This window comes from Pseudopodoces humilis, chromosome 1 (assembly GCF_049639895.1).
Source record: "Pseudopodoces humilis isolate 2021_Gansu_Grassland_sample_001 chromosome 1, ASM4963989v1, whole genome shotgun sequence".
Taxonomy (NCBI): Eukaryota; Metazoa; Chordata; class Aves; order Passeriformes; family Paridae; genus Pseudopodoces; species Pseudopodoces humilis.
The window spans coordinates 103,918,449-103,945,987 of record NC_142200.1 but is presented as its reverse complement, the minus strand read 5'-3'; the positions used below and the strand labels follow the sequence as shown (position 1 = coordinate 103,945,987).

At 40.5% G+C, this 27,539-nt stretch overlaps 1 protein-coding gene across 28 annotated transcripts in view; it reads right to left on the bottom strand.

The window, feature by feature from the left end:
* Nucleotides 1-14,603: 14,603 nt before the first annotated feature.
* ARPP21 (cAMP regulated phosphoprotein 21) overlaps nucleotides 14,604-27,539 on the bottom strand; it is a 236,553-nt gene continuing 223,617 nt past the window's right edge. For all 28 annotated transcript variants that reach the window (XM_088063698.1, XM_088063692.1, XM_088063744.1 and 25 more), the window contains 2 exons: nucleotides 16,589-16,740; nucleotides 14,604-15,433 (listed from right to left, as the gene is read on the bottom strand). In XM_088063698.1, the coding sequence (XP_087919824.1) occupies nucleotides 15,176-15,433; nucleotides 16,589-16,740 (410 nt within the window). In that variant the 3' untranslated portion in view covers nucleotides 14,604-15,175. The remainder of the gene's footprint in view (nucleotides 15,434-16,588; nucleotides 16,741-27,539) is intronic.

Here is a 27,539-nt window from a genome sequence, read left to right as displayed (position 1 = left end):
TATAGTTTTACAGTCATCCATGAATGAAAGCAACAGGCTGACACAGTGCTTTGGACAGGGTTCCTTGACATGGTAGGTCCCTTTTGGGCTGTATTTCCTCTGTTTTCATGCTCAGGTTGGTTTTTACACAAGAAAACACATGATGCATCATGAGGCTTAGCTATTCCATCCACTCAAAATGCCCCACAAGGACACTGACTTTGGTCACAGGCCCCACAGAGACACACTGAATGTGTGTATCCAGGTGGGAGCACCATGGAAAGGTAAGATGAATGAGCTGTCAAAGACTGGCATTAGCATACAGGAAATCCCAATGAGCCCACTCTCATGCCGTTAAACTACAGCAAACTGAGAACACAATTCTCAAATACAAAGCCTCCCCAGGAGACTTCATGTGCTTTATGTTCTTCAAACCTTGCCTTGTTGAGGAAATTTAATTTCACGGTAGGTCTGGTGCAGACAGGGGTGGGGAGGGAACCTGAGATTTTTTATCCCTTCCTCAGGAGTCTACATTCATGTCACATCCTTGACGGTCCTTTCTTTCAAGAGCAGAGTACACAACATCTGGGCTCACAAAACACAGACTTATTTTGCCATGTCTTGCAAGAACCTTGCCAAAAATTGCCCCATTTATGGTACGCCTATGAAAACCTCCACAAACGGTACAGGTAAAGCAAGAAGCCATATTTCATTTCCAATCTTGTAAAGTGATTGTCTGCTTTATCTACACTGCAAAACTAGGAGCCCAGGCAGCAGCTGCTGCTGAGATGAACATTGGGGCATATAGGGAAAAAGTTAGTGGGTCATGGACTTGGATCCACCAGCTCTTCTTCTCCCATTCCCCAGCAGCTGTACAAGGGGCAGCAAGTCCTGCTTTGGAAATATGTCTTAGCACTATTCTGTCTCTTGTCCACACTTAACCTTTTCTTTTAGTAAGCAAACTCTGGATCTGACCTCACTTCCACCCCACATCTTGCTTTACTCTACAAGTGAACTTGCTGCAGAGCCTCAGCAATGTTTAACATTTGTGTACATGGAGCAGCTACACTGATTTTAAATGGAGCCACTTGCCCCCCTAGCCTGGATTAGCTCCTCTGCCAGCATTAGGAACTCTTACATCACTGCCCAGGATGTGTTCCTGAGCTCCAGCCATACCTGGCCAATATACCAGTCCTGCTGCTCTAAAATTGATTGCCACCTGACATGTAATATAGTTACACTTTTCTACAGGGATATCTCTTTGTCTCTTTTTGTCTTATGTGAAGGGAAAGGAAGGCAGAAGAGCCTGTAACATGTACCATGCTGCATTTAAGCAGAAGCATAATCACAAACCCTCAGGAGGAAAGCCCCTTTCCAATGAAAGGCATTCCCATTCTGCTTTCTGCATGTTGTTTCTCAACTTACTATGTGCACCTCAAATGTATTGCAGAATTTTGTGAATTCAGAGTTCCTCTGATTTCATGGGAGTCAGGAGACCTGAAATCTGCTCCTATCCCTGCCACTCAACCAAGGCCTTAGGTGGTTAATTTCTTTTATCTTCTCCTCTTTCCACTTTCTTCTAATGTTAAAATTCTTTTGAGGAATAATTTCACAAACCATCTCTGCTGTGGAATGGAGCCATCATTCTCCCTTGCCTTGCCCGAAAAATCTGCATAGCTGTGAGTAAACCAGGTATTGACCCAGATCAAAAGAAGGAGACATTTTTCTGTTTTTGGGACTGCTAAGTGATAGTGCTGGGAGCAAATAAGGGAGTGGTGGGAGAAACAGCAACAACAAGAGCAGAGGGAAAAAGGCAGAAAGCTTGTCCTGCTCCTTGGCTGACAGGAGCTTGTGAAAAGACAGCTCACATATATGGTCTGTAAAAAGAAGCAGCCTCCTAACCTGCCTGTTCCAAGCTGCTCTCAGATTGGCAACAGGCCTGCACTACATGATTTATACATGGTACACTCTTGGAAAAATTAAGGAGCCACATCTGGGTTCAGAAACCACCCTGAAAACATACCCTTACCCAATAATTTCTGGTACCTTACTAAATACAGTCAGCAGCTGAAGAAGGCTGACAGGCTGTTGAGGTACATAACCCCCTCCCACCCTCCCCATTCACTGAAGCACGGTTGAAGGGGAGGATATTGAACAAGCATAGGTAAAACATGTTAAAATTGGACAAACTCAAGATGTACTTCAAAGTCTTCACAATGCCAGACAGAAGCAGTACAGTTCAGATGTATTTAACATCATGTTATTACTCAGCCTTATACTATAATGAGATGCAGTGTGACATTATTTATTCATTCTAAAATAATTTATTTCTGTTATGGTGAGACTGAACTATAGCTTCAGCAGAATGTTATTTTTCTTACCAGCTGTAATGAAGTTGGTTTCATAGGAGCACTCTCCCAGTTGTAATGAGCTGCCTGTCTCCTGCCACTACAATCCAGTGAGAGAAATAAGACCAGCTGAGAAATACTTTATACTTTGATCTGTCTCAACAAATCAGTTCAAGAGCTCTAAAACAGAAACCCCAGGGAGAGGAAAGGGGAAGAGGAGAAGTTCAAGCAGGGAAGTTTTAAGGCTTTATTTGATTTGTTTCTCTAGAGCTGTGGTAGTTAAAAAAAAAAATAAAATCAGATCTGTCCATTTCTTTTTGAGATTTGCCAGCTCTCTCAGGCCCTCTACACTACCAACTTCGGACAACTTTATTTCAGTGATAAACAAAAGAATATATATATATATATATATATATATATATATATATATCTCCAAGCCTCTGACACCTTGAAAAGTCAGATTCTATAATTCTATAATATGCCCACGTTGGATTTCTCCTGCTGCCAATATATCAACAACTTGTTATCCATGTCTTAGGAGAAAAAATGAATTGAGCAGGAAAGAATGGTACAAGAAGGCAGGGGTGGAACCACAGAGGTTTTACTCCTTGAGTTTGAAGTTAAGCTGCTCTGAAGGAGCAAGGCATGAATCTTACCCTGGGACTCATCCTGCACCCTCCTTTGCAACACTGGGGATAAGGAATTTATTACAGCCTTGAGCATTACCATGCTGATGTCTCCTAGTTTTAACATCAGCTACATGGAGGATCTTTGTGCTTCTCTTGAACTCTTGCATCCTCTTTGTTTTCTTTTGCTGTCTGCTAATTTTCTGCATTATCTTGGTCAAACCCCTTCACCCAAGTGGCTCCATCTGCTGAGGAATGATGAGGCTAATCTCCTTACACAGGGAGTATATGATGAAACATTTGGGGAAATTATTATCAAGAGTTTGGTACTATTGGAGAGAGTTTCCTATAGGATCAGCACTTCCATTGAAAGAGGGTAGAAATGTTAAGACATTTAATGCAAGGAAACAGGAAAAAGCATATTTCAGTCAAGAAGCTCCATGCTATCAACATCTGAAACTATCATAATTTTTCCTGTGTATCATTGGCGCTACTGCTGTTTCTAGATACCAGCATGCACTAGAGGTTGAATCTGTGCTTATGGATGGCAGCAGAAGTGCAAACTGGTGACACGTTGGTGCAAGTCCATAGTTCTGGCTTACACTAGTACTACCTTGGGTGAAAGAGGGAATTGTGAGGACTTTGTGTATCTAGTCCCTGAGGTGGCACTTTTCCAGCCCACGTGTGTTTTGTCATGCAGCTCCACTGCACACATTCAACCAGAATGTACTTTCAAAGAGATGTGAAGTTAAAGTCACATTTGGTATCTTCTGTATTTTAGCCAAAAGCTAGCCTGAGTGCCAACAGCAGTCAAGATAACCTATTATATGGGAAAATATATTTTCCAGCATGTTGACTGGTTCTATACTCTTAATACTACATTCTGTTTCCAAGAGCATTTTTTATCTATGAAGACTGTTTTAAAGAAAGGGAAAGAATAAATAAAGTTAAGGAGATTGTGAATCTAAAATATAAAAAAATTCAAGAAATTAGAGATGGTGTCAATGCTTAAAAAATAAATCCTCCCTTCTAATAGTTGTGAATGGCGCTTTAAGAAAAATACGCAACTGTGAAAGCACTAAGAAGGAAAAAATAAAAATGAGTGAATAAAGAAAAAGCATTCAAGCACACCACTAAATTAGCTAATTAATTACACTAGCCCATGTTGCTTTTGGTATTTGCCACTATCTTATGTGGTAGCAGAGAGATAACAAAATCAGAGCACAACACAATTTTAATTAGCTAGGTTTTTAGAAGGACTTAATGTTGGTATAAACCAACTTCTACATTTGTCCTATTTCTTTCTATAGAATCATGATGGACATGACAAGGATAAAAATTTCTGCTGCCTCATAGAGTAGCATCCAGTGCATTAAACTCAAGCGTGTACCAACACCACTCTCACCCCCCTAACTTGCAGGCTAACATTTCTGAGGGGAAATAAAGTTAGTGTTCTAAAACACTAACTAAAGTCTACTAAGAGCGGACTGAGATTATGTTTAAGAGCAAAGAGAGGCTTCCAATCCAAAGATTGGACTCCAGCAGTGTGCTTGTGCAGGAGATTAGCAGACCTGCCCACCACTTACACATCAGTATGCTTCTCCATTTTCCAGGAGAGCACACATTTTTTGGGGAGAATGCATCTGCCCTGACTGAGATTAGAAAAATAACACTGGCAAAGTTGGCTGTCCATTCCCTGGAGCGCTCTGCCTCCCCTAAAAGCTGAGCATGCGCAATATTTATAGTGGTCATAGCTGTTCACTTCAGCACTGGACTTTGCCCAGCAGCTTTGAGTGCTGGCTGGGAGGAGGCACTGCTGCTGTCCAAAGCCCAGCTCCAGATTCCTGTGCCACGGACACAGGGCGCCCTTAATGCCACTTTGGCTGCTGTAAGTGAGCAAGAAACAAATGCAGGATTAAGTGTGGCAGCAGATTACTGAGTGGGATGCCTGTTTTATCGTGACTCTGAGCTTCACAGATACCAGGATGGCTTGGTCCACACAAGTGACCAGAAGGTCACATAGCTGCATGTCTGGGGCCATCGGATTATGCACAATTTGCAAGCTAAATGTGGATGTGAATCAAAGCTGACTGACAGGAATGTGCATCTGTTGAGGCAGTTGGGCCAGCAGATGATATTCATTGTTATCTGAAAGCCACCAACAATGTGGATCTCCGCTGTCAGGGTTTTAACTCCTGCAGGACCCAGTTTCTCTTACAAGCTGACAGCCACCATTTCAATCTCAAATGCACCAGCTGAGAAGCCAGACACAAATAAATGACTGTTATGAAGAAATGCTGTGGTAATAGGCTGAGAGACAGAGCAGTTGTGACCCTTGATTTTATGGGACTCACACAGCACTGAATGGAAAGCCTTTACTCCATTATCTGTCAGCAGCAAAGATCACACCCCAGCACTTCCCCTTGGTCTTCCCTCAGCTCAAGATGTTACTATTTCTGAAGAAATAACTGTTTCTGTGAGAGACTATCCCATACCTTCAGGGCTTTTCTCCAGCTCCTATCCATGACACACATTTCACTGATTCATTTTAGAAAGGCTGTGCTCTAGTTGGTGGTGGAAGTCTGTGTTCTAATGACAGTCATCACAGGGTGTTGGCAATCCAGCAGTTGGTGGTGGTGTACCTGGAATGATTTCTGTGCCCTGGGTATAATTTTTCCCACATCTGCTGCCTAGAAGTTAGATGTCAAGCTGCACTAATTATCTTGGCTCCCCCAGAGAGAGGAATGGGAACTTGCACAAAGCAATTCATGCCACCCTAGAATATTGCATCCTCACAGATCTCTGTAAAGGATATGTCTTTATCACGAAAAACTGAGGATAATAGTTCTTCAATGAAAGCAGCCTCAGCAAAAGGAGTATTCTCTGTTGTGAGCACAGGTTGAGAATCTGAGATGGTGCCTTTTCTGCCTGTTTTCCTCTGAGCTCAGAAAAATCAGTCCTCTTCCACAGAACCAGTCCTGTAATGTGGTTATTAGCATCTGTTTCATCTCCCCTCTGGATCTCAAGGGTGCCAGAGCATTAGGCGTCCTTTTTTTTATTGATGTTACACACATTGCTGATGTTAGAAATGCCTTCCCTGGCACCTTGTGTATGGCCACAGCTGGCTTTTTCATGCTTCTGCTGTTCAAAACCACTATCACACTGTCCATCATACGAACAGGCAGCCATGGTGGGACATCACTTGCAAGCCATGTTGGCATCAGGTCACACACGTCTCTCACGCTGGTGCTGCTGCATCCTCACAAACCATCATGTGTGCAGGCTCCTCATTTTGGCCAGCAGCTTCAGACACTTCACCATGCTAAGCTCCAGGGCCTACTCATATTCCTGAAGCACACAGCAGGATTTTAGCAGCTCTGATCCTCCCCATGTGCTCCCAAAAAACAGCTGCCATCACACCTCTCTCACTGAATCTGCAAGCCATTTGTTTCCTTTGTAAGATGTCTCAGAGACTACAACCTGCTCACAGCAGTATGAGCTTATTTACCTGGAATAAAATTGGACAGCATGAAAAAGGGAAAGGAGAAAAAAATGCAGTAAAAATTCTGTTTTAGACAGTGGTACCTGTCTCACAGCATCCATAAAGCTCATCACACAGAGCTAAGTAAAATGGCCCTGTCACTGCAGCGTGGTGTCAGCTATTTCTGATGCTTTTTAATGCAGAAGAAATTATCAGTTCTCAAAAAACAACAACAAATAAGACTTATTTATTTGCACAAAGTACGTTTAAAAATCAGTGGTACCTTTGTAGTTAAAGACTACCCCCTCTTTTATAAAAACACCATGCTTTATAGATGAAAAGAATGTTATACCAGCAGGATCCTGTATTGATATTGGATAAGTGGTTCTAAAAAAATGCAGCTTCCCTTTACATACTTGTACTTGGACTATGCTACTCTGACTAACAGACTTTTTTTGCTAAAGAGATACTTCTGTTCAGAAAATTCGCCTTTCTACTAAAAAACCAAAACAAAACACAGACCAACCAACCTGCAAAAACCAACCAAACAAAAAATTGATCCAAACACTAGGTTTTTTCTTAAGCAAAGAAGGGCAATGCTTCTAGCCCTGAAGCATAGAACATCTGCTATAGTGCAAGACAGCTTTCTAAAAAATACAGCCCCAGTCCAGGGGAGCATAGAAGCACATGAATAAATAAAAGAACAACGCTCAGATCAATTTTTTTTCTGTGCTGTATGAATGCTTCATGTCCAGAGCTCATTCCGCTGCTGTGTGACAGCTCTGATGTCTGCAACATCTTTATTCACACATCAACAGTAACTCCTTCCACCACATGCCAACTACATATAATCTTCAAGTCCCAGAGGACTGGGAAGATATAATATGTTCAAGAAATAAACCAGATTTTTTTTTGTTCTCCTCTCTGTCTCTGGGACAGCACGAAGGATCCAGATTTATCCATGCATCCAGATTTACCCAAGTGTTTTCCATATAATTTGGACCCCTCTGTAGTTTCTGAAACATACCCTGATAATTTCAGGCTCGTGGAAGATGACAGCAAGCCCCATGCCATGTGGTTTTCTGATATCCATGCCAATAAAAGGAGCATCAAGCTGTGCACAGCCCATAGTCATGGGAATGTGTTGTCCCCCAGGCTCATGCACCCAGCAGGAGGCGGGAGTGTGGATGCCTGAAGCAGTTCTGAATTACAGCATGCTGTCTGTCTCAGTGTTTCATCTGCAGAGATGAAACAAAATGAAAGGGTGGCCATTAACACACACAGGAGCTTGGTTCAAGTGCCACATGTGAGCCTCATGCAAATGCAACTCTGCTTGCTTCCCATGAAAGAAACCTTGCTTCAAGCTTAAGCATAGCCAATGCTTGACCCTCACTGAATATTTGAGCCAGGGAGATTTCTGGATGCTTGCTGGCCCCCATTTTACTTACTGTTAATGAGATTAGCTGAGAATCTGCAAATTGCACTAAACTGTTATGTATAGGAAGATTAGAAATATCCATCACTTTTTTAAGGTCTGACCTCCCAGCTTTTACAATAGGCATTGAGATGTTGAAAGTAGGTTTTTTTTCCCCCTGTGGAGATATTCTCTAAAGTATTTTAGAAGTTTTTGTCTCAAAGGCAGAATTTGTCCAGATTTTCCAATTAAAGTTTGATCTCAATGTCAGTTTTTTTCCTCCTTGGTTCCTAGATAAGATATTTTTTTTCCTGCCAGCATCTGCACAAAATGTCGCATATCAAAGGACTATACTGTAACCACTCACCTCCTGACATTGTGTCCCACGTCTAAATCATTTCCTCAAAGAATCAATAACACTTAGCTTGGGAGACAGGAGCACAGTTCATGAGAAATTTTTTAAAATCTTGTTTCAATTGAAAGGCTTTAGAAAAATCCAAACAATTCATTTTTCTTAATCACAAAAATTTTTACTCACATGCACGTACATGCACAGAATCTCTTTTTCCCTACAGGCTCCACCTGGCATAGGAACCTGGTGAGATCAAAGTTAATGGGAACTAAGTAGAAAATTTCCAGTCTTGTCTACTATCAATTCACTTGTTCTTCCAATCACGCTAAGAAGACACTGCCTAAGAAGGAAAAAAACCTCCAAATACCTAAAGAGTAAATGTACATGTCTTTTCCATGCAGATAAAACCAGTTTTTCCTGGTGGCAGAGATAATCTGGCACAAATTTGCAAGCAAAGCCTGGCTATGGCAAGTGTTTTGATTCACACTCATATGATTTATCCTTAGGGTTAAAAAAGCCATGTAGCCTTGAGATCTGTGAAACCTGCTTTTTATCGGAAGAGACCCAGTACTGTTTGAGGGGATCTTTTTCAAACATTTCTTTAGGGATATATTTAGTAGAGTTCAATGGGTATACAGTACCATACATGGTCTTACATTTCCATGTCAGATATGCCTTTTGTAGAACTGTACCCATAGCATGAAAGACAAATTATGTTTGACCTATTTTTCAAAACTATTTCTTAACAACACAAGGATAAACTGGAATATAGTGCTTCATTAAGTGTAGTTTTGCAGCTGATCTTTGCAAATGAAAACCAGGGAAGAATTTAATATTGCTTTTCAACAATCTGTCCATAAGTCTACCCTGAACACCTGTTATTCTTCACCTTGAAAGCTAATCACAGTTCCTCTCTTCCAGTTTTTTCCTGTAATTCCTACAACAATTAAGCCTTCTTAAGTCAATGAAAAAATACTGTCAAACCACTTCTTAGTAGTAATTACACCTGATGCTCAGGAAAGCCAGGACTTTTGACAAGAAATAAGAGATTATGTACCAAAAGCCACCTAAAAAAAATTCAATTATTATAAAGCGAAGCAAACCACTCTTAGCACAAAAGAATTGCTTGTGAATAATTAACCTTTACAACAGTAATGAACAAGTATATGCTACAAAGAAGAAATGAAAGATGAGTAAAAGATCATGAAGCACTCCCCCTTATTTAATTCTCAGTGTAGTAATACATCCTGCTCTGAATAGCAGAACAGGCAACTGCATAAGGCCAGTCATAGTCATTCATGCAGTCAGGGCCATATGACACTAAAAAACCTGAAGAAAAGTAACCCAAGATTAGCCTCATCCCCTCCTTCTGTTCCTTAGTTTTGTTACACGATGGACCCTGTTGGGTGAGACCAACTATTATTATTATTTATTTATTTATTATTATTAATTAGGTAACAAATACTGCTTTATGGAACTGCACATTCCATCAGGTCAAAGCTTCATTCCCAGTCCAATACCCATCTCTGACAGTGTCTGGAGAAAGGATGTATAGATGGGGCAATGCTATGGTGATATTTCTCCAGGTTGTGTTCTGCTCTGTGGACTAAATGCTGGCTGGCTGTATTTAGCAACTTTCAGTACAACATTATTTTCTGACCATGTCCACCCATCTCTGAAATGGCACCCAGCATCCTGCTGCAAGGAAAGAAGGAAAGCCACAGGTTGCCTAAAGGCTCTATGGGGAAAAATATAGCTCTTATGTTCAATTTGTTTGGATTCTTTTAATTTATCTGGTTTAATAGGAAAATTTCTCTTATGTCCCCTTGTCCTTATGCTAGGAGAGATAATGAGGAGTCATCCCCTTCCACAGCTGGTGAGATATTGCATAAAGAGCCAGAAGCCTGGGGGTTGATTCCACCTGATGTGCACTGGAAAGCTGTCTTTTCAGGAGTGTGTAAGCCAGGGTCCGCAAAACATGCAGGATTACAGCAATAGCTCATGTCCCTCCCAGAATGCAGGGCCAACTATCCTCAGAAACACTCCATGGCATTAAATATTTAGCCATCAATCAATCCACTGCCCCAAAGGCTCATTATCAGCAATGAAAGGAACCAGCAGGGAAGACAGTCAATTCCTAAAGCAAACCAGGGGCAGAAATCCGTGGAAATGGTCTTCTTTTGCCCTGACTGGGGAGCAGACATGACCCAAATTGCTGCATCACCAATACTGTGTTAGGTGCAGGCAACATTCATTCAGTGAGCGTATCCAAAACACTCAAAGCATTTCTATATCCTGCTACAGAGATATGAATCATAGAATCATCAAGGTTGGAAAAAACCTTTAAGATCATTGAGTCCAGCCATTAATCTAACAGCACTGTATTCACCACTAAACCCTTCTCCTAAGTGCCACATCCATATGCCTTTTGAATACTTTCAGGGATGGCGATTCCCCCAGTTCCCTGGGCAGCCAATTTTAATGTCTGACTACCCTTTCACTGAAGAATTTTTTCCTAATAGCCAGCCTAAACTTTGGTGCAATTTGAGGTGATTTGCTCTTGTCCTATAGATTGTTACCTTAGAAAAGAGATCGACCCCCACCTCGCTACAAACTCCTTGAAGCCTGTAGGATTGCTATTGAAGCACCAGTCTGAGCTGCCCTCAAAGTTTGCCCTAAGCTGCCACTCCACAAAATGATGGTGATGCCCTGCACCAGAAATGTGGTTTAGACAACATGAGCTCAGCAGGTGTCTAAGGTGTGAGCATTTCTGAAGCACAGTTCCTGGGCTAAGCACGAGTGGGACACTTTTGAAGACTAAGAACTACTCTCCCTTACCAGTCAAGAGGAGCTCTGAGGGACAACATACCAAAACCCCAAACGTGGACTGGGCATCACCCTCCATCAGAGCCTCTCCAGAGCATTAAGGGAGGAAACAGATTTCTCTGCAGCTGTCCCAAAGGGGCAACTCAACAGACTAGTGAACAGCAGGGCTGAAAGGACACTGACCTGTGCATATTTCAGGGACACCAAGTGAAACAATTGTATTGAAGCATTAAGTGGCCATGTCAGGGCAGGTCCTCATGCTACAGAGCAGCTAAGAGGGCAGAGAACAAGATTCTTTGGCTACTCTACATGCCCCCTGCACATTCCCTCCCATTCCTTGCTGCTGGGATAATTTGTGGAGTCTTCCTTCAGTACAGGAGGCCTTCCATACAGAGTTAAACAGAAACATAAAGGAACACAGTTTTAGAAGGAAATCGTTGACTTCTTGGGCAGCACAAAGGGGAAAAACAATAGCAAATGGCATCTGGCTTCTGTACAGCCTCTACAAATTACAGCCCAAATGAATTAGAGCCATCCGAAAGGCTGATCAGTGTCATCTGATGGAGTCAGCTTAATGCAGGATGTGCCTCCTTGGTTTTTCAGTGCAATACAGATTAAAAAAAAAAAAAAAGTGGCAAATTAAATATGTATAGGCCTTGGCAGAACTTTCCTTCAGCTATAGAATATAAAAAAGGAGGCAAAAGCAATATACAATTAACAAGGCAAGTATGCAGTAGGCAAAGGGAAAATGCAACAAACAGTCCCTAGCACCACAACAAGGCTGCACAGAGCAGCTGCCTGAGTCTGCCAAATTCCAAGGGAAGACTAAAGAAAAACGAGCCCACAGAGACAGAGCATCCCCACAGAAGAGGCACATGTCCTGTAAACAATTTCACTACTGAACTCATGGTGACCAGTTCCTGAGTTGCTAAGTCTGGCCATGTGAATCCAGCAGTACTCCTTTTACAGAGATTACCTACAAATATGTCAAAGGACTGAAGAAAAAGCACTGAGCTCCACCTATGCATTTCTGTTACATGAATTTACATAATTTTTTTTTCCTCCTCATTCCCTCCCCTTCTGATAATTGTGAAACATCTCTTTTTTAATAGCAGAAAGGTGCTAAGCAATCCAGCTCAGAATATTTTTACTAATGAACAAAAATAGGATAAAGACTTGAAAATATAGTATGATCAAAAATTAGAGTTTTTTTTCTTCACTTGATATAGAAGAATTCCTTGTCTTCAAATACAAATTCTTTCATCATAAAGCAAATACTATACACCACCACGTGAGATGGCTCCCCCATGTACATGGTACTGTAATAATTAGGGCATTCTTCATAGCTGAGGGAGAACAGATTCAGTTTCCTCATATGCCCAAGGAGATTCAAACTCTTCAGAGAGCGAGACAATCAGAGGATGTAGGCTATTCTGGGGTGGGTGGCTGTGACTGCCTACTGAAACTGCTAATTTTTAATACAAAAAGTTCAAGTCTCGTATCAGCAGGAAGGCACATTAATGTGCAGGTAGCTGCTGCTGTCACAAGGCTGAGTGAAGTCAGTCAGTGGGATCCCTGCTCCCACAGCTAAGTAGCTGTTTTCTACCAGCTGGTCATTGTTCAAGCAGATAGGTAAATTATGGGAAAGCACGGCCATGGTCAGGCATGGGATATGCTGTTTGACAAGGGGACATGACCTAGAGCAGCCTAAGGACATGAGGAAATTCTGTCTACAAAAGCAAGATTCTTAGGCTTTCCTTTTTGACTCCCTTCCCCAGCTCCACTGAGAGCATCTACAGCCCAGCTTGCCATCGATCTATGATCCTGAGGGCAGATTTTTTTAACCAGGCAATTCATATATTGTTCCCTGACAAGAGGGAAGATTAATAACGTAACTGCAGTGCTTCAGAAAAGAAATGGGACATAAATATAGTGATGACCAAAGGGTCTCTTCATCTCAGACACTGGGTGCATAGAGATTGCCCTTCCCTCCCCTCTCCTTCAGCCTGGGCACATACAACCTGTCCTGCACAAGGTCACCAGCAGGTAGGTCCTTCTTGCTGGACTCTTGCTGAGCCTTTACAGAGAAGGACACCCATTCATTCAGCTGTCAGTGATGCCTCAGCAGCAAACCCAGCATTAGTTAATTATAGCCATGCTTGGACAGAAACCTCCGCTGTATATTAAATACTTCAAGGAAATAAACTATACAATGCAGGGAATCTGAAATGAGAGCTCAGGGTCACAGGAAAAATTCAAATTCGATATCTTGATTAAAAGAAAAAAAAATCAAAAAAAAAAATCATGCCATCTCCCAAGGCATTTCACCTCTAACTGAAGAGTGCATTATGTTTACTTAACTGCTCTTGCTCTTGACTGTCTCTCAGCAAACGAATCATGACTACATTACATAAAATTCAGTGTTTGGCTTTTTTATGATCCTACAGGACTGGATTCCACACTTTAAGACACATATGTACAAAAAAGGAATGAACTCTGAATGATATCTGGTCGTTTTATAGAAAGGAAAAATGTTTCTTTCAAATACAGATTGTAGCCCCTCCAGTTCCTGTTATCACAGCCAAAGAGGAAACCAAAGGAAAGGCCACATATGCCAAAGGTAAAATTAAAGCTGTTTCGCATTCAGATTAACATTGGTCAAGGACTATGTAGACTGCTGTAATCTACAGTACCTAAAATCATATTATGTCACATACAGATTTTACATACAGAAGGATCTTGATTTTTTCCATAACGTGTATGCATAATTCTGGAGTGCTCAACTTTAACTATTGTAAAGTTATTGATCAAAAAATGAAGTTTAAATGAAAAACAACTCAGACTTTTGTCTCAAATATTGTCATCATTGAAACAAAGTGAGGAACTCCATGCAGAATTTATGATTCAAGAACAATTTATCAGAACAAACTGGGAATTTGAGTGAAGATGGACATAATAATAAAAAAAGCACCACAAGAACTGAAAAAGTTCTAAAACTTTCTGGCAAACCACTGTGTTTTAAAAGCCTACCTCCCAAATATATTGTTTATCCCCACTTAAAAATGACAGACCTGATTCTTGGGTCATCCACTTTTGTCAAAATGGCTTTACAGCTGGAGCACCAATAACTGGGTAGAGCATCTCTATGTAGCAGGATTGCTGGGTACTGTGGTTGCTACATCAGTATTATCTGATCTTCCATCCAGTGGATGGAATGTCACAGGACAACTATGTCTTCTCATGTATGACTGTTTTGTGGCCTCTTGAAGAAGTGTGACTTCGTAGGGGCTTGAAGCAATGATGAGTTGTGTTTAAGACATTCCTGGTCCTAGGGATTGGCAAAATGCAAACTCAGTTTAAAGTGAACTGCTACATCATTCACTGAATAATTCCTGGGCTATGCTACAATTCCAAAGTGGTCTCAGCTGTTATGGTACCTCTACATGGCTATGTTACCTTCTCATCCAACTCCTCTAAGCCCATTAAGCACCATTCTCCCATTAGCTTCACCTGAAAAAAAAGACAATGCATAAACTAAAGGAAATTCACTCAGAAACAGAGGAGACCAAGCAGGTGGTAGAAACATGACCTTCCTTCATGAGGTCAAATAGCTTTATTGTGATTAAGCACTACAATACAGTATATATCCATAAAAAAACTCTATAGTGTATATAAATTATTCCTTCCATTCAGTAATTCTCTTTTTGTTTTCAATTTTTTTTTTCATTTCCATTACAGCTTTGGTACAATGTGATTTTATTATATTTTTAAATACTTTTAGCTTCACAAACTCAACACAAAGTACAAAACTAATCCAAATCAGGGATATTACAATCTACACAGTGGTGTTCAGTGGTAGGAAAAAATCTTACCTCAATGAATTCATGTCACTAGCTAAGCTATAAAGGCATACCTAGCAGACATGACAAAAATATGCACCATTAACCAGCAAACATTTTTTTTTTTTTCAAAATTTATTTTACTTCTTTTTTTTTTTTTTTTTTACAGGTTTTTCCAGCAGCAAATCACTTGAGCATAGTCAGTACTCGTGTCCCCAACTGATTATTCTGTTGTGTTCCTCTTCATTTGAAGGCCATGATTTATTTGTCAAATAATGCACCTCTATCCTCATAAATCTAAGCCACAGTGTCAGTACTTGACCTGCCACCCTGCATTGTTGATGCTCGCACAGTTTGTCCTGCAGCTGGCAGAAATAACTGGAACGTTATTGGAGGGGCAGTGTGGGGCAATCAACCGGAGGTTGTTCTGTGGGGCAGGAGGTATGACATTACAGTAGACAGGCATTCCAGTGGCTGTAAGTGTTCCTTGACCTGATTGATTAGGTAGCATGATTGGTTGTTGATATGATTGTTGCGGCAATCCTTGAGAACCCTGGGTCATTGGCACCTATGTAGGAATACGGAAAGACGTAGGGAAAAAAAGACAGCAATTACTAAGCAAGTTAAAGCAGGTTCCCAGTATCCGTATATTCCTTCTAACTGAATTTGAGAATACCGTAGGTTCTGCCAAAATGTGCTATTTTCTGCTGCTCAGAATTGCTCTCATCTCTGAGGATTTTTTTGTTACAGAAGGTTTTAAAGAGAATTCCCTCTGCTTTTAGGCCTAGAAAGTGTCTCTGTCATGACCTAGTAGACTATGCATTTCTGGGATCAGTGCAAACAGAAGATTCAACCCTGGCATATCTAGGCCATCTAAAAGGTCTAAACCTTTGACTTGATCATTAACCTTTAAAACATGTTTTTAGTATATTAATTCTGAAGATGTAAGGGGAAAATGTTACCCACGAGCAATTCTCCCATTTCCATCTGTGTCACTGAAGTGTTTTCAAAGAAGCTGAGGGAAAAGGGGAATGGCTGCTCAATCAGTGCAAACTATTAAAATGAACCAGATGTCATTTAGTTTTTTAACTTTCCAGAGGGACCAGTAGGAAGTGTAAGCACAGGCCACCTCTCACATGTGCTTGGTGTAACTCACAGAAGCTAGGTATAAAGGTGGGGAAATAAGTCTGGGTAACTTACGGACTTGGTAAAAATCAAGCCACTGCCTTCCCTCTCCCCAGAACCCATTAAACATTAATCCATCTGGCTACAGCTTGTTATAGAAGACATGGTGAGATCCTTGGCAGGAGTCTCCACAGATGAGTAATTTTTAACTGGATCAGGCAAAGCCCTCAACTTCATTACAGGAAACAGTACTGCACTGGCAAAAAAGAGAAGAAATGAACAATGTTCTTATATTTTTTTGAATTAATTTTCTTCACAGGAAGTAGTCTAATTCCTTTGTTCTTTGTGACATTGCCCTCACCGCAGACTGTAATAAATAGTTCATTTTAAGCATTCCAAACTCAGAATGAAAATCAGGAGTTCTTAGACCATGTGAATAGGAAGCAAAGAAACTGATTTGACTTAGAAGCATATTCATCAGAAGGCTTCCTGCCACACACTATCCAAATGAAGTTATAAGAGCACTGTGTGATGCAAAACCTTAATTCAATTAAGCATTCTCCAAGAAAATAAGTCTTTTCTTACAGCTCCTAAATACCTGATAAGATGACATGGCTGGATACTGCACCATCATGCCTTGCACCTGATTTCCCTGTTGATTATTCATCAGGTTCTGGCTTTGGGGCGGCTGCTGCATTCCCATGATACCCTGGAACCCCTGCTGCTGGTTCGGCAGGACAGGCTGGTAACCTGGAAGAAGAAAGACGTTTTCAAATACCCTGCTGCTTGTAGGGGCAAAATTACAGCAGTTCTAAGGTAGAGCAAATGATCCCATCATTTATACCCGCGTTAGTCAAAAAAGTCACTCGTTCTTGCAGAAATGTTACTGGAAATGAAAACTGAAGTGTAATAAACAAGTGCCATGAACTGGCAGCCCTGGCAGGCTGGGCTGAGTGGGAAACTCAGGTTTGTTATGCTTTTTGACACTGTGGCAGAGACCACCTGGAGGAATGTCTGACTGCAGCACAAAGCTGTAAAGCCCTAAACAGATGCAGGGTGCTGCTCTCTTTGGCTCTTTCCTCAGAGGCAAAACTCCCAACAACTTCAAGGACACCAGTATTTGGCCTTCACAGTCTAACCTGACCATTTCTTTTAGGTTGCATTTCTAACCTTTCCCTCTTACCTTCCTTGTCATGCAGCTCCCTAGCAGGATATAAACAGAGAATCATTTATTTAATAAGAAGAACACCTCTATACACACTGGCTGTCACTTGCCAAGTTTTTTATGTAATTAGAGCATATTAAGGGTCATAATACACTGGACTATTTTCATGTGTGTCAAAGAAGGAAAATCATAAAATAGGGAGTATCCTCCCCATTGCCTGGTAGGAACACTGCTAACACATCAATGTCTGCACAAGGGTGAGAAGCTGATGCCTCTGTTTTAACCTGTGACTAACTCTGTGTTCAAAGTCACCACAATACTGCAGGTTTTCTGATGGGATGGCTCCTCTAGGACAAATGGGGAAATGGGCAAAGACTGGATGATCTAGAGAGCCAAGCCACTAACAAGGCAGCAGTGTGGATGGGAAGGCAAGCACAAATAAAAAATTGCTCATCAGCAATGCAATTTTGCCTGGGAATGAGCCTAGACAGATGGAACTGGGCTGGCTGAGTGATGCTGATATTTAGCAATTAAGAACTTCACAGAAAAAGCAGGAAAGGAAAGGAAGTTGAAGATCCTGCCCTTGAAAAATGTGGCCAGGCATAGGTATTATAAATCTATGAATAATTTCTCCTTCACACATTCTGTGTTCTTTAGCACTCATATTTTTAACATGCAGTTATGCAGTGCACTATTAACTCTGTAGTGATGTTCTTACAATAAGCATATTTTAGACAAAGAAGAACTACCAGAAGAAGAACTCTGTGTCATCTTTCTATGAAAAAAATGTGTCACGTCTGCTCAATTTATATTCATGAATACAGTACCTGGTTCAATATACTTCACAAAGTGAAAGCCATCATCTGGATATTTCTTCATCATGTAAGAGAAATAAAGTAACAAATGTCTCTGTTTCTGCTGGTCTATTGTCAATTGATAGCTTTCCTTCTAAATCTGTTCTTATGCCAGGGAAATGTTGAAATTTCTGGTCAAGTATTTGGCATTAAAGATGCCATCCCAGAGATTAATGTTTCCAGTCAACTGAGCAAAATAAAAAAAATAATTCCATGAGTGATTAACTTGGCTGGGATATAGCATTAAACATCTCCCAAACTCACCAGATTATTATACATTCAGATTTACTCTTTTCCTATGCCCAAACACTGTGTCAGCGTATTTTTTAGTCATAAAAATTACCAACAACAGAATTGCTGTAACTGAGTTTACAGAAGGCTTATACAGCAATAATAAAATTGCAAGGCCTCTTCTGCTCCAGTACACCAATTACAAGGGGGAGGGGATAAAGGATAGAAATAAAAAATTTAGCATTACTCTTCAGGTATTTGCAGGACTAGAAGTTTAAGTAGAGAGGTGTCAACTGACAGCAGAAGCAGCAACACAAAATTCATCTCCTGTCACCTCTGGTTGTTGAAGTTAAGTCCCAGATGCATAAAGAACCATAGATGGATAGTGAGCTAGGGATCAAGTGACACTTTTGGGGAATGTAATCCAACACTGGATTTGGGCTCAGAGAACTGGATTGTAATGCACGGGCCCAGGGTGGCAGACTGGTGCCCTGCAGAGACAGACAGACAGACACCACTGGGGTCAAGTAGAAAGCAGCCCTTCTGTTATCTCTAGCAAATGTGATTGCACTAACATTACTTTTGCGAGACTACTGCTAATGCCCTGCTGTGTGTTTGAATACACATACTGAACACTTCACCTCAGCTTTGTGTTTCCATATTCTCCAAATATGACAGATTTATGACCCAGGGCAGACATGACTATCAAACTGAAACAAAAAAGTCATGGAAAAGTTGATATGGCTACCCTTACGATGAATGTATAGGCATGATGTCCTGGGGGTATTACAAAAACATAATCATGGAATGGGTTTGGATGGGAGGGACCTTAAACACTATCTAGTTCCAATGACATACACAAACATAAACACTCATCCCTGAAAATCTCCTCTGTACTAGCAAGCACTGCTTAGTACATGACATACCCACTTCAGGTTTTAGGTGCAGAAATGTGAAAAGGAGATGGGCTAAAGACCTGATGTCCACTGGGCCACACATTATTATTTTAACAATCTTATTCCAGCACGCTTCAAAGGACTTTAGCGATTTCTCCTGACCATGGGACATATGCACACCTCACCCCTGTCCCAACCTGCAGACTACATCAATTACATCCCTGAGAGTGAGAATAAGACCTTTTTCCTACTCCATGTGTAAGCCTTTTGCAATGCTCTGACCACACAGAAAAGCCTCAATACACATACATGCACTCTAACATACTTCCAATTTGACTAGATGGGAGAAAATAGGTTATATCCTGAATCCTCTTAGACTTTAAGGGAAAATAAGGAGGAAATCTTCCTCCTGTGAGAAGGAGGTACTCTTGAATATTTAATGCCCTGACTTGTAAGTAGAAATGGGGATGTTTAAGAAGTTTACTGGCCTGTGTATATCTTTGCAAAGACGCTGGCTGTCATCTCTTCCTTACTTAATATTCATGGACTTTTTTTTTTATGATCAGTACCCTTTGGAATATAATTGAAGCTATGGATATCAGACTGTGCTGTAGAACCCAGTACAGCAAATTCCAGCATCTTCTTCAAGGTTCTGCATCTCTATAAAGCCACTTCATTTTACCCGATAGCGAAGCCTGACCCTTTATTATATTAAATACATGAAGAAAGATGCAGGTTTGTCCATTCTATTGAACATAAAAACGTGACAAGATACAAAACTATATTCCAGCATTACAGAGGAGGTACAGAATATTAAAAAGTGAATGAATTTTTTTATCTACAACAAGCTTTATAATCAAGGAAAAAAATGCTGCAACAAAACAAAAAAGCTAATATCTGTTTTGTTAAATGGCTTCTGTTTCAGCACAAATAAAAGTAGAACAACTGGCACTCTATGTGACAATCCATTTGGACAAGAAGCTGATAATATCAGAAACCAGCTGATCTGAATTTCCTATCACTGCAGCCCAAATTCTCCAGGTAGTATTTGAAACAGGTCTTCCAGTGTTTACTGGATGTTGATATCTCCGTACGTTTCTGCACTCTGGCCAGGAAAAGGAATGGAGGTGGGACAATTGTGACTAATATCAACCTTTTAACACTGTTTGTGAAACTATATCCTCTTTTTGTTTTTTTTTTTTGTTTTAATTTTTCCTCAGACACAAACTATCAGAGTGCTATTCCACCAAAATTACATAATTTGTACACACACAGCACAGTCTTACACTATGCCATCCTTTTCATGTGCTATTTACTTTCCAGTGACATGGAAATAATACTGTATTCTCAAAAGTCTTGAACACTGACTGCAGTGCATGAGAAACCAGGCTTCACTGGGCAGAGGTGGATGTTTTGGAGCTACACAGGTGTAAGAAAAGTGAGAACAGGAAGTGGCAACATGCTTACACAGCAGTAGTTTTCTTTGCACTTGCTCTTTTGCTCATTAGCTTTCATACTACATGAAGAGTAATCCTTAAAAGCCTCTTTACTGTCCCCTGAGAACATACATACGTGGTTTATTTTCTAATGGCAGTACACATCAGATGAACCATCCTATTACTGCAAGCTCCAGGGCCTCTTTACTGCAATTATATCATCCTGCTCTGTGTTATCTCTGCCACAAAGGAGGATTTTTTAAATCAGGGCAAACATGAGAGACACTGTTAAACAACCAGAGGAACAAATTGTGCACAGAATTTCAATGAAAGCCTCAGAGGAAAGATGAGCCTTGGATTCCAGCTGAAATGGAAGAGGCCGTCATATCATCAAGGTAATTCTCTGAACCTTTACAGCCTGCCTCATCATGCTAAAAGTCATCTAACTTAAACATCCCAGGGGAGAAAGACTTCCTGAAAGACCCACAAATGTTTCAGCTTCCTAATGAGGCAATGCAGCTCAAAAGACAAAATGCAGCAGTTTTACACCTCTGCCTGTAGCGTCACCCAGAGCTGCAATTAAAGCATGTTTGGTGCTCTCCTGGCCTCAGCACACATCCTTCATGAATGGAACATTCATGTTGGGAGGGACTGCTTCATTGCTCATTTCAGATTTGAAGCATGGGTTACCAATGTTCAGAAAATGTGTATCAGCACTGTGGGTAAAGAGTGTCTGACAAACACAGGTGAGAGTCCCTCAGCGGCAAATCTTACTTTGCTCTTCCCACTTGAACAGATTCCTTGCATTCATGCCCATCCAATGCAAACACATACACTCACAGTGCTTTTGATGTAACATGATTTGAGAGCTCACCTACTCCCTTTCTGCTTTACTCAGTGCTGTGCCACCTAAAATTCGGGTACCTCGGCAACACACAGCAGTGGCTTAGGCAAGCTAAGTCCAAAAGAAAGTCAAAAGTTACCACAAGCAGAGGTAACCGGGCTGAGTGGAATGCTGAACAGAATCTGGTTGTGCTCCTGCCTGCTCTGCAACTAGTGCAGTGCCTTTCTGGTATGCTATGCCACCCTCCCTTTCCTTTCCCCTCTCTCCCCCAGTTTAGACCAGCTTGGCCCCTGCAGCAACTGCCAGGAGCACTGAGAAGAGATTGAATTTGAGCTCGCATGGAAAAGCCAAGGGGAACAAGCACCAACTCTTGGTGTGGACCCTGTGAAGCCCTTGAAAATATTTTAAAAGCAAATTTTGCACACAGAAGTGGCTTATATTTGCAGAAGACTCCCCAAAACTGCTAATAGCTGAGAAGCAAGCTAAAAACATGATCCAGGGTCAGGAAGCACACCACTTTCTGAAAGGGTTAATGAGCTCACTCTGCTCAACTTACTCAAAAGATGAAGAAGTATCTGTAAACAGACAGCTGTGCTGGTTTTGGCCAGGGTAGAATTGATTCCTTTCTAGTAGCTAGAATGGGATTAAGTTTTGGATTTGTGCTAAAAATAGTGTTGATAATTCAGGGATGTTTTAGTTACTGGTGAGCAGTGCTTACTCAGACTTTCTGCTCCTCACACCACCCCATCAGTGAGGAGGCCGAGAATGAACAAAGAATTTGGGAGGAGACAAAGGTAAACAAAGCAATATCCCACAGCATATGACAACATGCTCAGTGTACAAAACTGAGGCAAGGAGGGAGTGGGGAATGCTCGGAGTGAGTATTTTTCTTCCCAACTAACTCTTAGGTGTGAAGGAGCCCTGCTTTCCTGGGGGTGGCTGAACACCTGCCTGCCCATGGGAAGTGGTGAATGGATTCCTTGTTTTGCTTTTCTTGCACACATGGCTTTTGGTTTCCCTGTTAAACTGTCTTTATCCCAACCCATGAGTTTGCTCATTTTTAATTTTCTGATTGTCTTCACTGCACAGTTGGGGAAAGTTAGTAAGCAGCTGCATGGGGCTGAGTTGTTGGCTGGGGTTAAACCATAACATAGTTCTTGAACAGACCAGAAAATGGTATAATAAAATTACATGTCTGGAAGACAAACCTAGAACTTTTCAGATTAGAAATAAAATTCCAAGTTTCAACAGACACTATAATTAACTGGGAGGCAATTTATTGAGAGTGGAAGGACATTTGTATCACTTAAAACCTCTAAAATAAGGATGGACATCTTGCTAGAAGATATTCATCAGTTTAATAAGTAGTTCAGGTAATAAAAATTATTAGAATGTGCTCATTGTCCAGTATTAGTCAGACCATTAAATTACATATTCCAGATTTGAAATACTTAGGAAAATATTAGCCAGTTAGCTTTTAACACTTTTCCTGTCTCCCAAGGAAAAGGACTAATCTTTTGCATATGAGACAAGATCCTGTCCCCAGTCCCTCCTTCCTTTAATCACATGCTGGCAATGCCACACAGCTCATTCCACAAGCAGAGTTCACCTGTGTACAGTAGATATCCTAAAGGGTATTTCTGGCCTATTTTAGTTTGTTTTGCCCTGGCTGGAATAGATATAGAGCTCAGTAGACTTTGTAGACTGAAGAATTTGGTTGGTATCTATTCCCACAATTTTACTAGGCTATATTCTCCTTTACTTTTTGAAATAAGCTGTGGGCAAAGTATTAAAGCATACGGATGTAACTTTTACTTTATAGTAATAAAAATTTACAATGCCCAATATTAAGTTATAATCAGAGAAGAAAAAATGTCATTGTAGAACTACAATTCACTCATAGACACGTGAGTACATTTGGTGAAGTTTTTGACAACTTTCTTTTTTTACCAAAAGCTCCATCCCAAAGTATTTGCAAAACTGTAAGGAGGAAAAGAAATTAAGCAAGCTGTTCAGTAAGATCTAACACTATCTTAGAATCACAGAACTGAATAATAGAATTGCTTAGGGTGGGAAAGACCTCTAAAATCATCAAGTCCACCCACTGCTCTAACACTGCCACATCCATCCCTGAACCACACCCCTAAGAACCTTTTGATTCTCAAACAGACCCTAAAGGTTATCTGTAAAACAGGAGCAAAGCCAGCCTAATTGGGGAACTTTGCATAGGACAGTTGGCCAAATTGTGGGAGCCACATAATGAGTTGGATTCCCAGCACAAGTGAAAGCAGGAATTTGAGCCAAGTTCCACTCCAAGGCACGGTGTTCTTGCTGGCTTCTCACATCCAGGCATGATGTGTTAGAATTGGATACCCAGTGGCCTAAGGAAAAGGTTTGGGATTTGTTTTGTTTTTTGGTTTTTTTTGTTATGCAGGTGACCATTATCTGGCAAGTTTCACTGCAAATGATGGACTAAACTCTCATGGAATGTAAAATTATTCTATACATTTAAGCTAATTTTGATTTTAGCCTCAACCCAAAGTGTCTGCAGTTTGGGAGACTTCCATAGAAGACACATCAATTAATGTCTCCCTCCTGGTGTTATTTTCTGTGAGTCTGAAGATTTAAACTGCATCTTGTGCCCCTGGAATTCAAAACACTTTGTAAACAATTTTGTAGTTTATACTTGGATCTAAAATCCAAAGCACACTGCAAAGTAAATCTGCTGCAGTTGATCTACCCATTCCTACTGTGCCTGCTTTCTCCCTGAAAAACACATAAAAATGTTTTGACCTACTAAGACATTTGAGCTTTATATTCTACTTGAAGACATCACAGATAATTTATGGGTGTGAACTTGACACCGTGTGAGCTAGAAGGACAAGTACATAATAGCTGAATGCTAAAATTCCATCCCTTTCTCCTCAAAACACAAGACCACACAATTATTTTATTTAGTTTTCACACACATACAAAGGAGGAAAAAAAACCAAACAAGAATACTTATGTGTGAAATAAAGTCTTAAGAAGCAACAGAAAATGTACGTAGGTATGAGGTAGCACGTAAACCAGCACATGTCAAAAACCACAGCAGCACACAGATTCATTTCACCCACGGCACTCAGCAAGTACAGACCCTCCAAAAACAAGAGAAGCCTTTTAACACAAGTGACTCACAGTTTGGCTTCTTTCATTTCAGGTAAAAGCACATCCCACTCCAGCAGTACAGCTTGCAGGGGAAACCATGGGTTATTATGTTAGATTTGTTTTCAAAACTTTAAACTAATGGCATCGCTTCTTTCAAGTTGTGTGAGATCAAAACAATTTTTAGCTAATGGAACTCCAGTTACATTCACTGGAAACAATGCAGCAAATGTATTCCTAAAGTGATTACAATGACAGTGACTCGAATAATTCTCTGCAGAGCTGAGGTTATTGAACTGCAGGATGTTGAACTTTGTGTCTTGAAACATAATTGCTGCCAGAATCATAGTTCTGAGTTCCTAAATTTGCCATAGCTTTGTAAAAAACACATTCCCAAACCTGGTAACAGACCAATAGCCACATTTGATGTCAGACTCACACACAAAGAACTGTATTCAGCTGCATTAAGAAACTCAGCAAGATGTATATGAATCAGAGATAGGAGCCTGTAAGATTTATTATCACAAGAGAAAGAACAAAAATCCCGGATAAAAGAAGTTGGATCGTCTTCCCCATTCCTCATTCTCTCTCTGGTTTACGAAGCTACAAATCCCATAAAAGCAATAGTGCAAAAATATCTTCATCCAGCTTTAGAAGAAGAAACAAAACTTGGAAATTTCCTGCAATTTTGGATCATTCCAGAGCAACCTATTTGTTGGACTTATTAAAAACTTCAGATGAAAATACTCTGCAACACTAGATTTTTTTTTTCTTTTTTTGTGTATAACAGCTCTGAAATCGCCCATGTGGTGAGTTCCTCTAGAGTGCTAGAACAGAATCGACCCAGGTGAACTGCCCCTCCTTGTACTCTTGCTTTATTCTTCCTCAAAAAGCTCTATCTTGGTTTTACTTGTTTTGCTGCCCCAGGGGCTTGAAGAAGACCAAAGCACAGAGCATCTGAAGCACGGAGAGTTTCATGTTCTACTCAAGACAATGCTGCCAACTGGGGGCATTTCTCCACTGCTAACAAAATGGAAAAAAAAAATAAATTTAGGGGAGTAACACAACTTCCCTAGCAAAGCAAACCCTCCTGGTGCAAAAGATGTGCAGGATCAGAGCCTCAAAAACAACTTTTCAACTCAGCTTTTCCTATATAGACTAAAATAAGGTACATTTTTACAAAAGCCAAGATAGACTGCTTTTTGCACAGACTTCCTTGAGAATAGTCACTGCATAAAACAAATGAGTTCACCTGGGAGGTAGAAAGCCTCCTGTTGGGGTGATTTATATTATGGCAATGAGAAATGATGGAAGTAACACCACATATCACAGTGTAAGATTTAGCACTTCTTACATGCCAAAGAAATATCCATTGCCTTTTACCCATTCTTTTACCTTTTTTCTATGTTGCTAAGTTCCAACCTGGAAATGAGGAGTAGCATTATCTTTTGAAAAACATTTATATGCATGCTCGCTGTCCCATGGGTGAAAAAAATGTTTTTGCAAAGAGTACTGAACATTTATTTAGTGCCTGCTACTTCATCATCCAAGCAACTACCTTTAGGGCAAACATGCAAAATCCTGGGTAAATTGAATTTATGAATCACTTAAAGATGCATATCCACCCCTCAGTTACTTTTCCACACCTGAACAGAGTTGGTTTAAAATTCGGTGACTTCACTACTGAGTAAAAAGGCCCAGGCAAGTGAGAGGGATGATTAAATACTTTCATTATATACCTAATGAAATCACATACTGTAACATCTTCTGAGACTGAAATTTTAATTAAGGCAGGCTGGCATTTTGGCTTTTTTTGCCCCCCTTATGTTCCAGAGGAACAGCAGGTAAGGTCAAACAAAAAGCTTATGTGATAAAATTGCGAGAGAGTGCTCCTGGGAGACCTGGCATTATTAACAAGAACATGAAGAAGGGCACAGTTGAACAGTTCAAAGATAAATGATTGCACTCAGTTTACTTTTTGCTATCAATTGGAGAACCTGAGAGAGGTGTTATTTGACAGGAAATGTATATAAATATGCATCAAAAAGAGCTTGAATGGATACAAATACAGGAGACTCGAGACTGGAGAAATGTTTTTCTTCAGCTTAAAATCTGGATCCATTCCTTTACTTCTCTATACAAAGGATTTTCAAATTATAGGGACAGCTTTAAGAAGAACTTGCTACTAGTAAGTGGCTTGATGCTGAAAATAAATGTGTTCTTGCTGAGAACCTAAAACCATGTAATTATATGACACTTTAATCACTTATTTCATTGCTTTCCAATACACATTTATTTTATGTTTTGAGACCTTTTAGCCATCTTCCTGCTCTTCAAAAACTATGACAATTATTTCTTGCTCTTCTCCTTGAAGATAAATCCAAAGATAAACAGAGGGGCACCTCTTACAGACATGGTATATAACTCAAAGCTTCTGTAAGATTTTGAAAAGAAAATTCTATTTTTAAGACAAATCCATTTATCTCACTTCAGTAAAAAAAAAAAAAAAAAAAAATAGAGGGAACAGCCAGCTGCAATCCAAAATAATTGCAACACAATAATGCAGGGCTCCATTACAGCAGCCTAATTCCGGTAAAGCAGCTGATCTGGGATCTTGGCACTTGCCCAGGCCCTGGAGCCTGACTTAAATGCATTAACCCAAAGCATGTGCAGCTGTTTTTGTAATCTGAGGCTTCTCCATTTTATTGGGGACCAAGAAAGATTAAAAAGAAAAAAACAAAAGTCACCAAGCCAGCAAATGACACAGGTGAAATAAAGAGAGAGAAGGAAAGTATGTTATGCTTTTGAACTAAGTTAATCCATGGAGCCACATGAACAGGCTCAACAGCTTTGGAGAAATGAGCTTTGGACAGCATTTCCCTTTGGCCAGTGCCACGAGCAAGGGTTTACACTGGAGTGTTGCAGATGCCCAAAGCCAGCTGAGGTGCCTGCAGGGAGGGTACTGCAGGACGTGGGAGG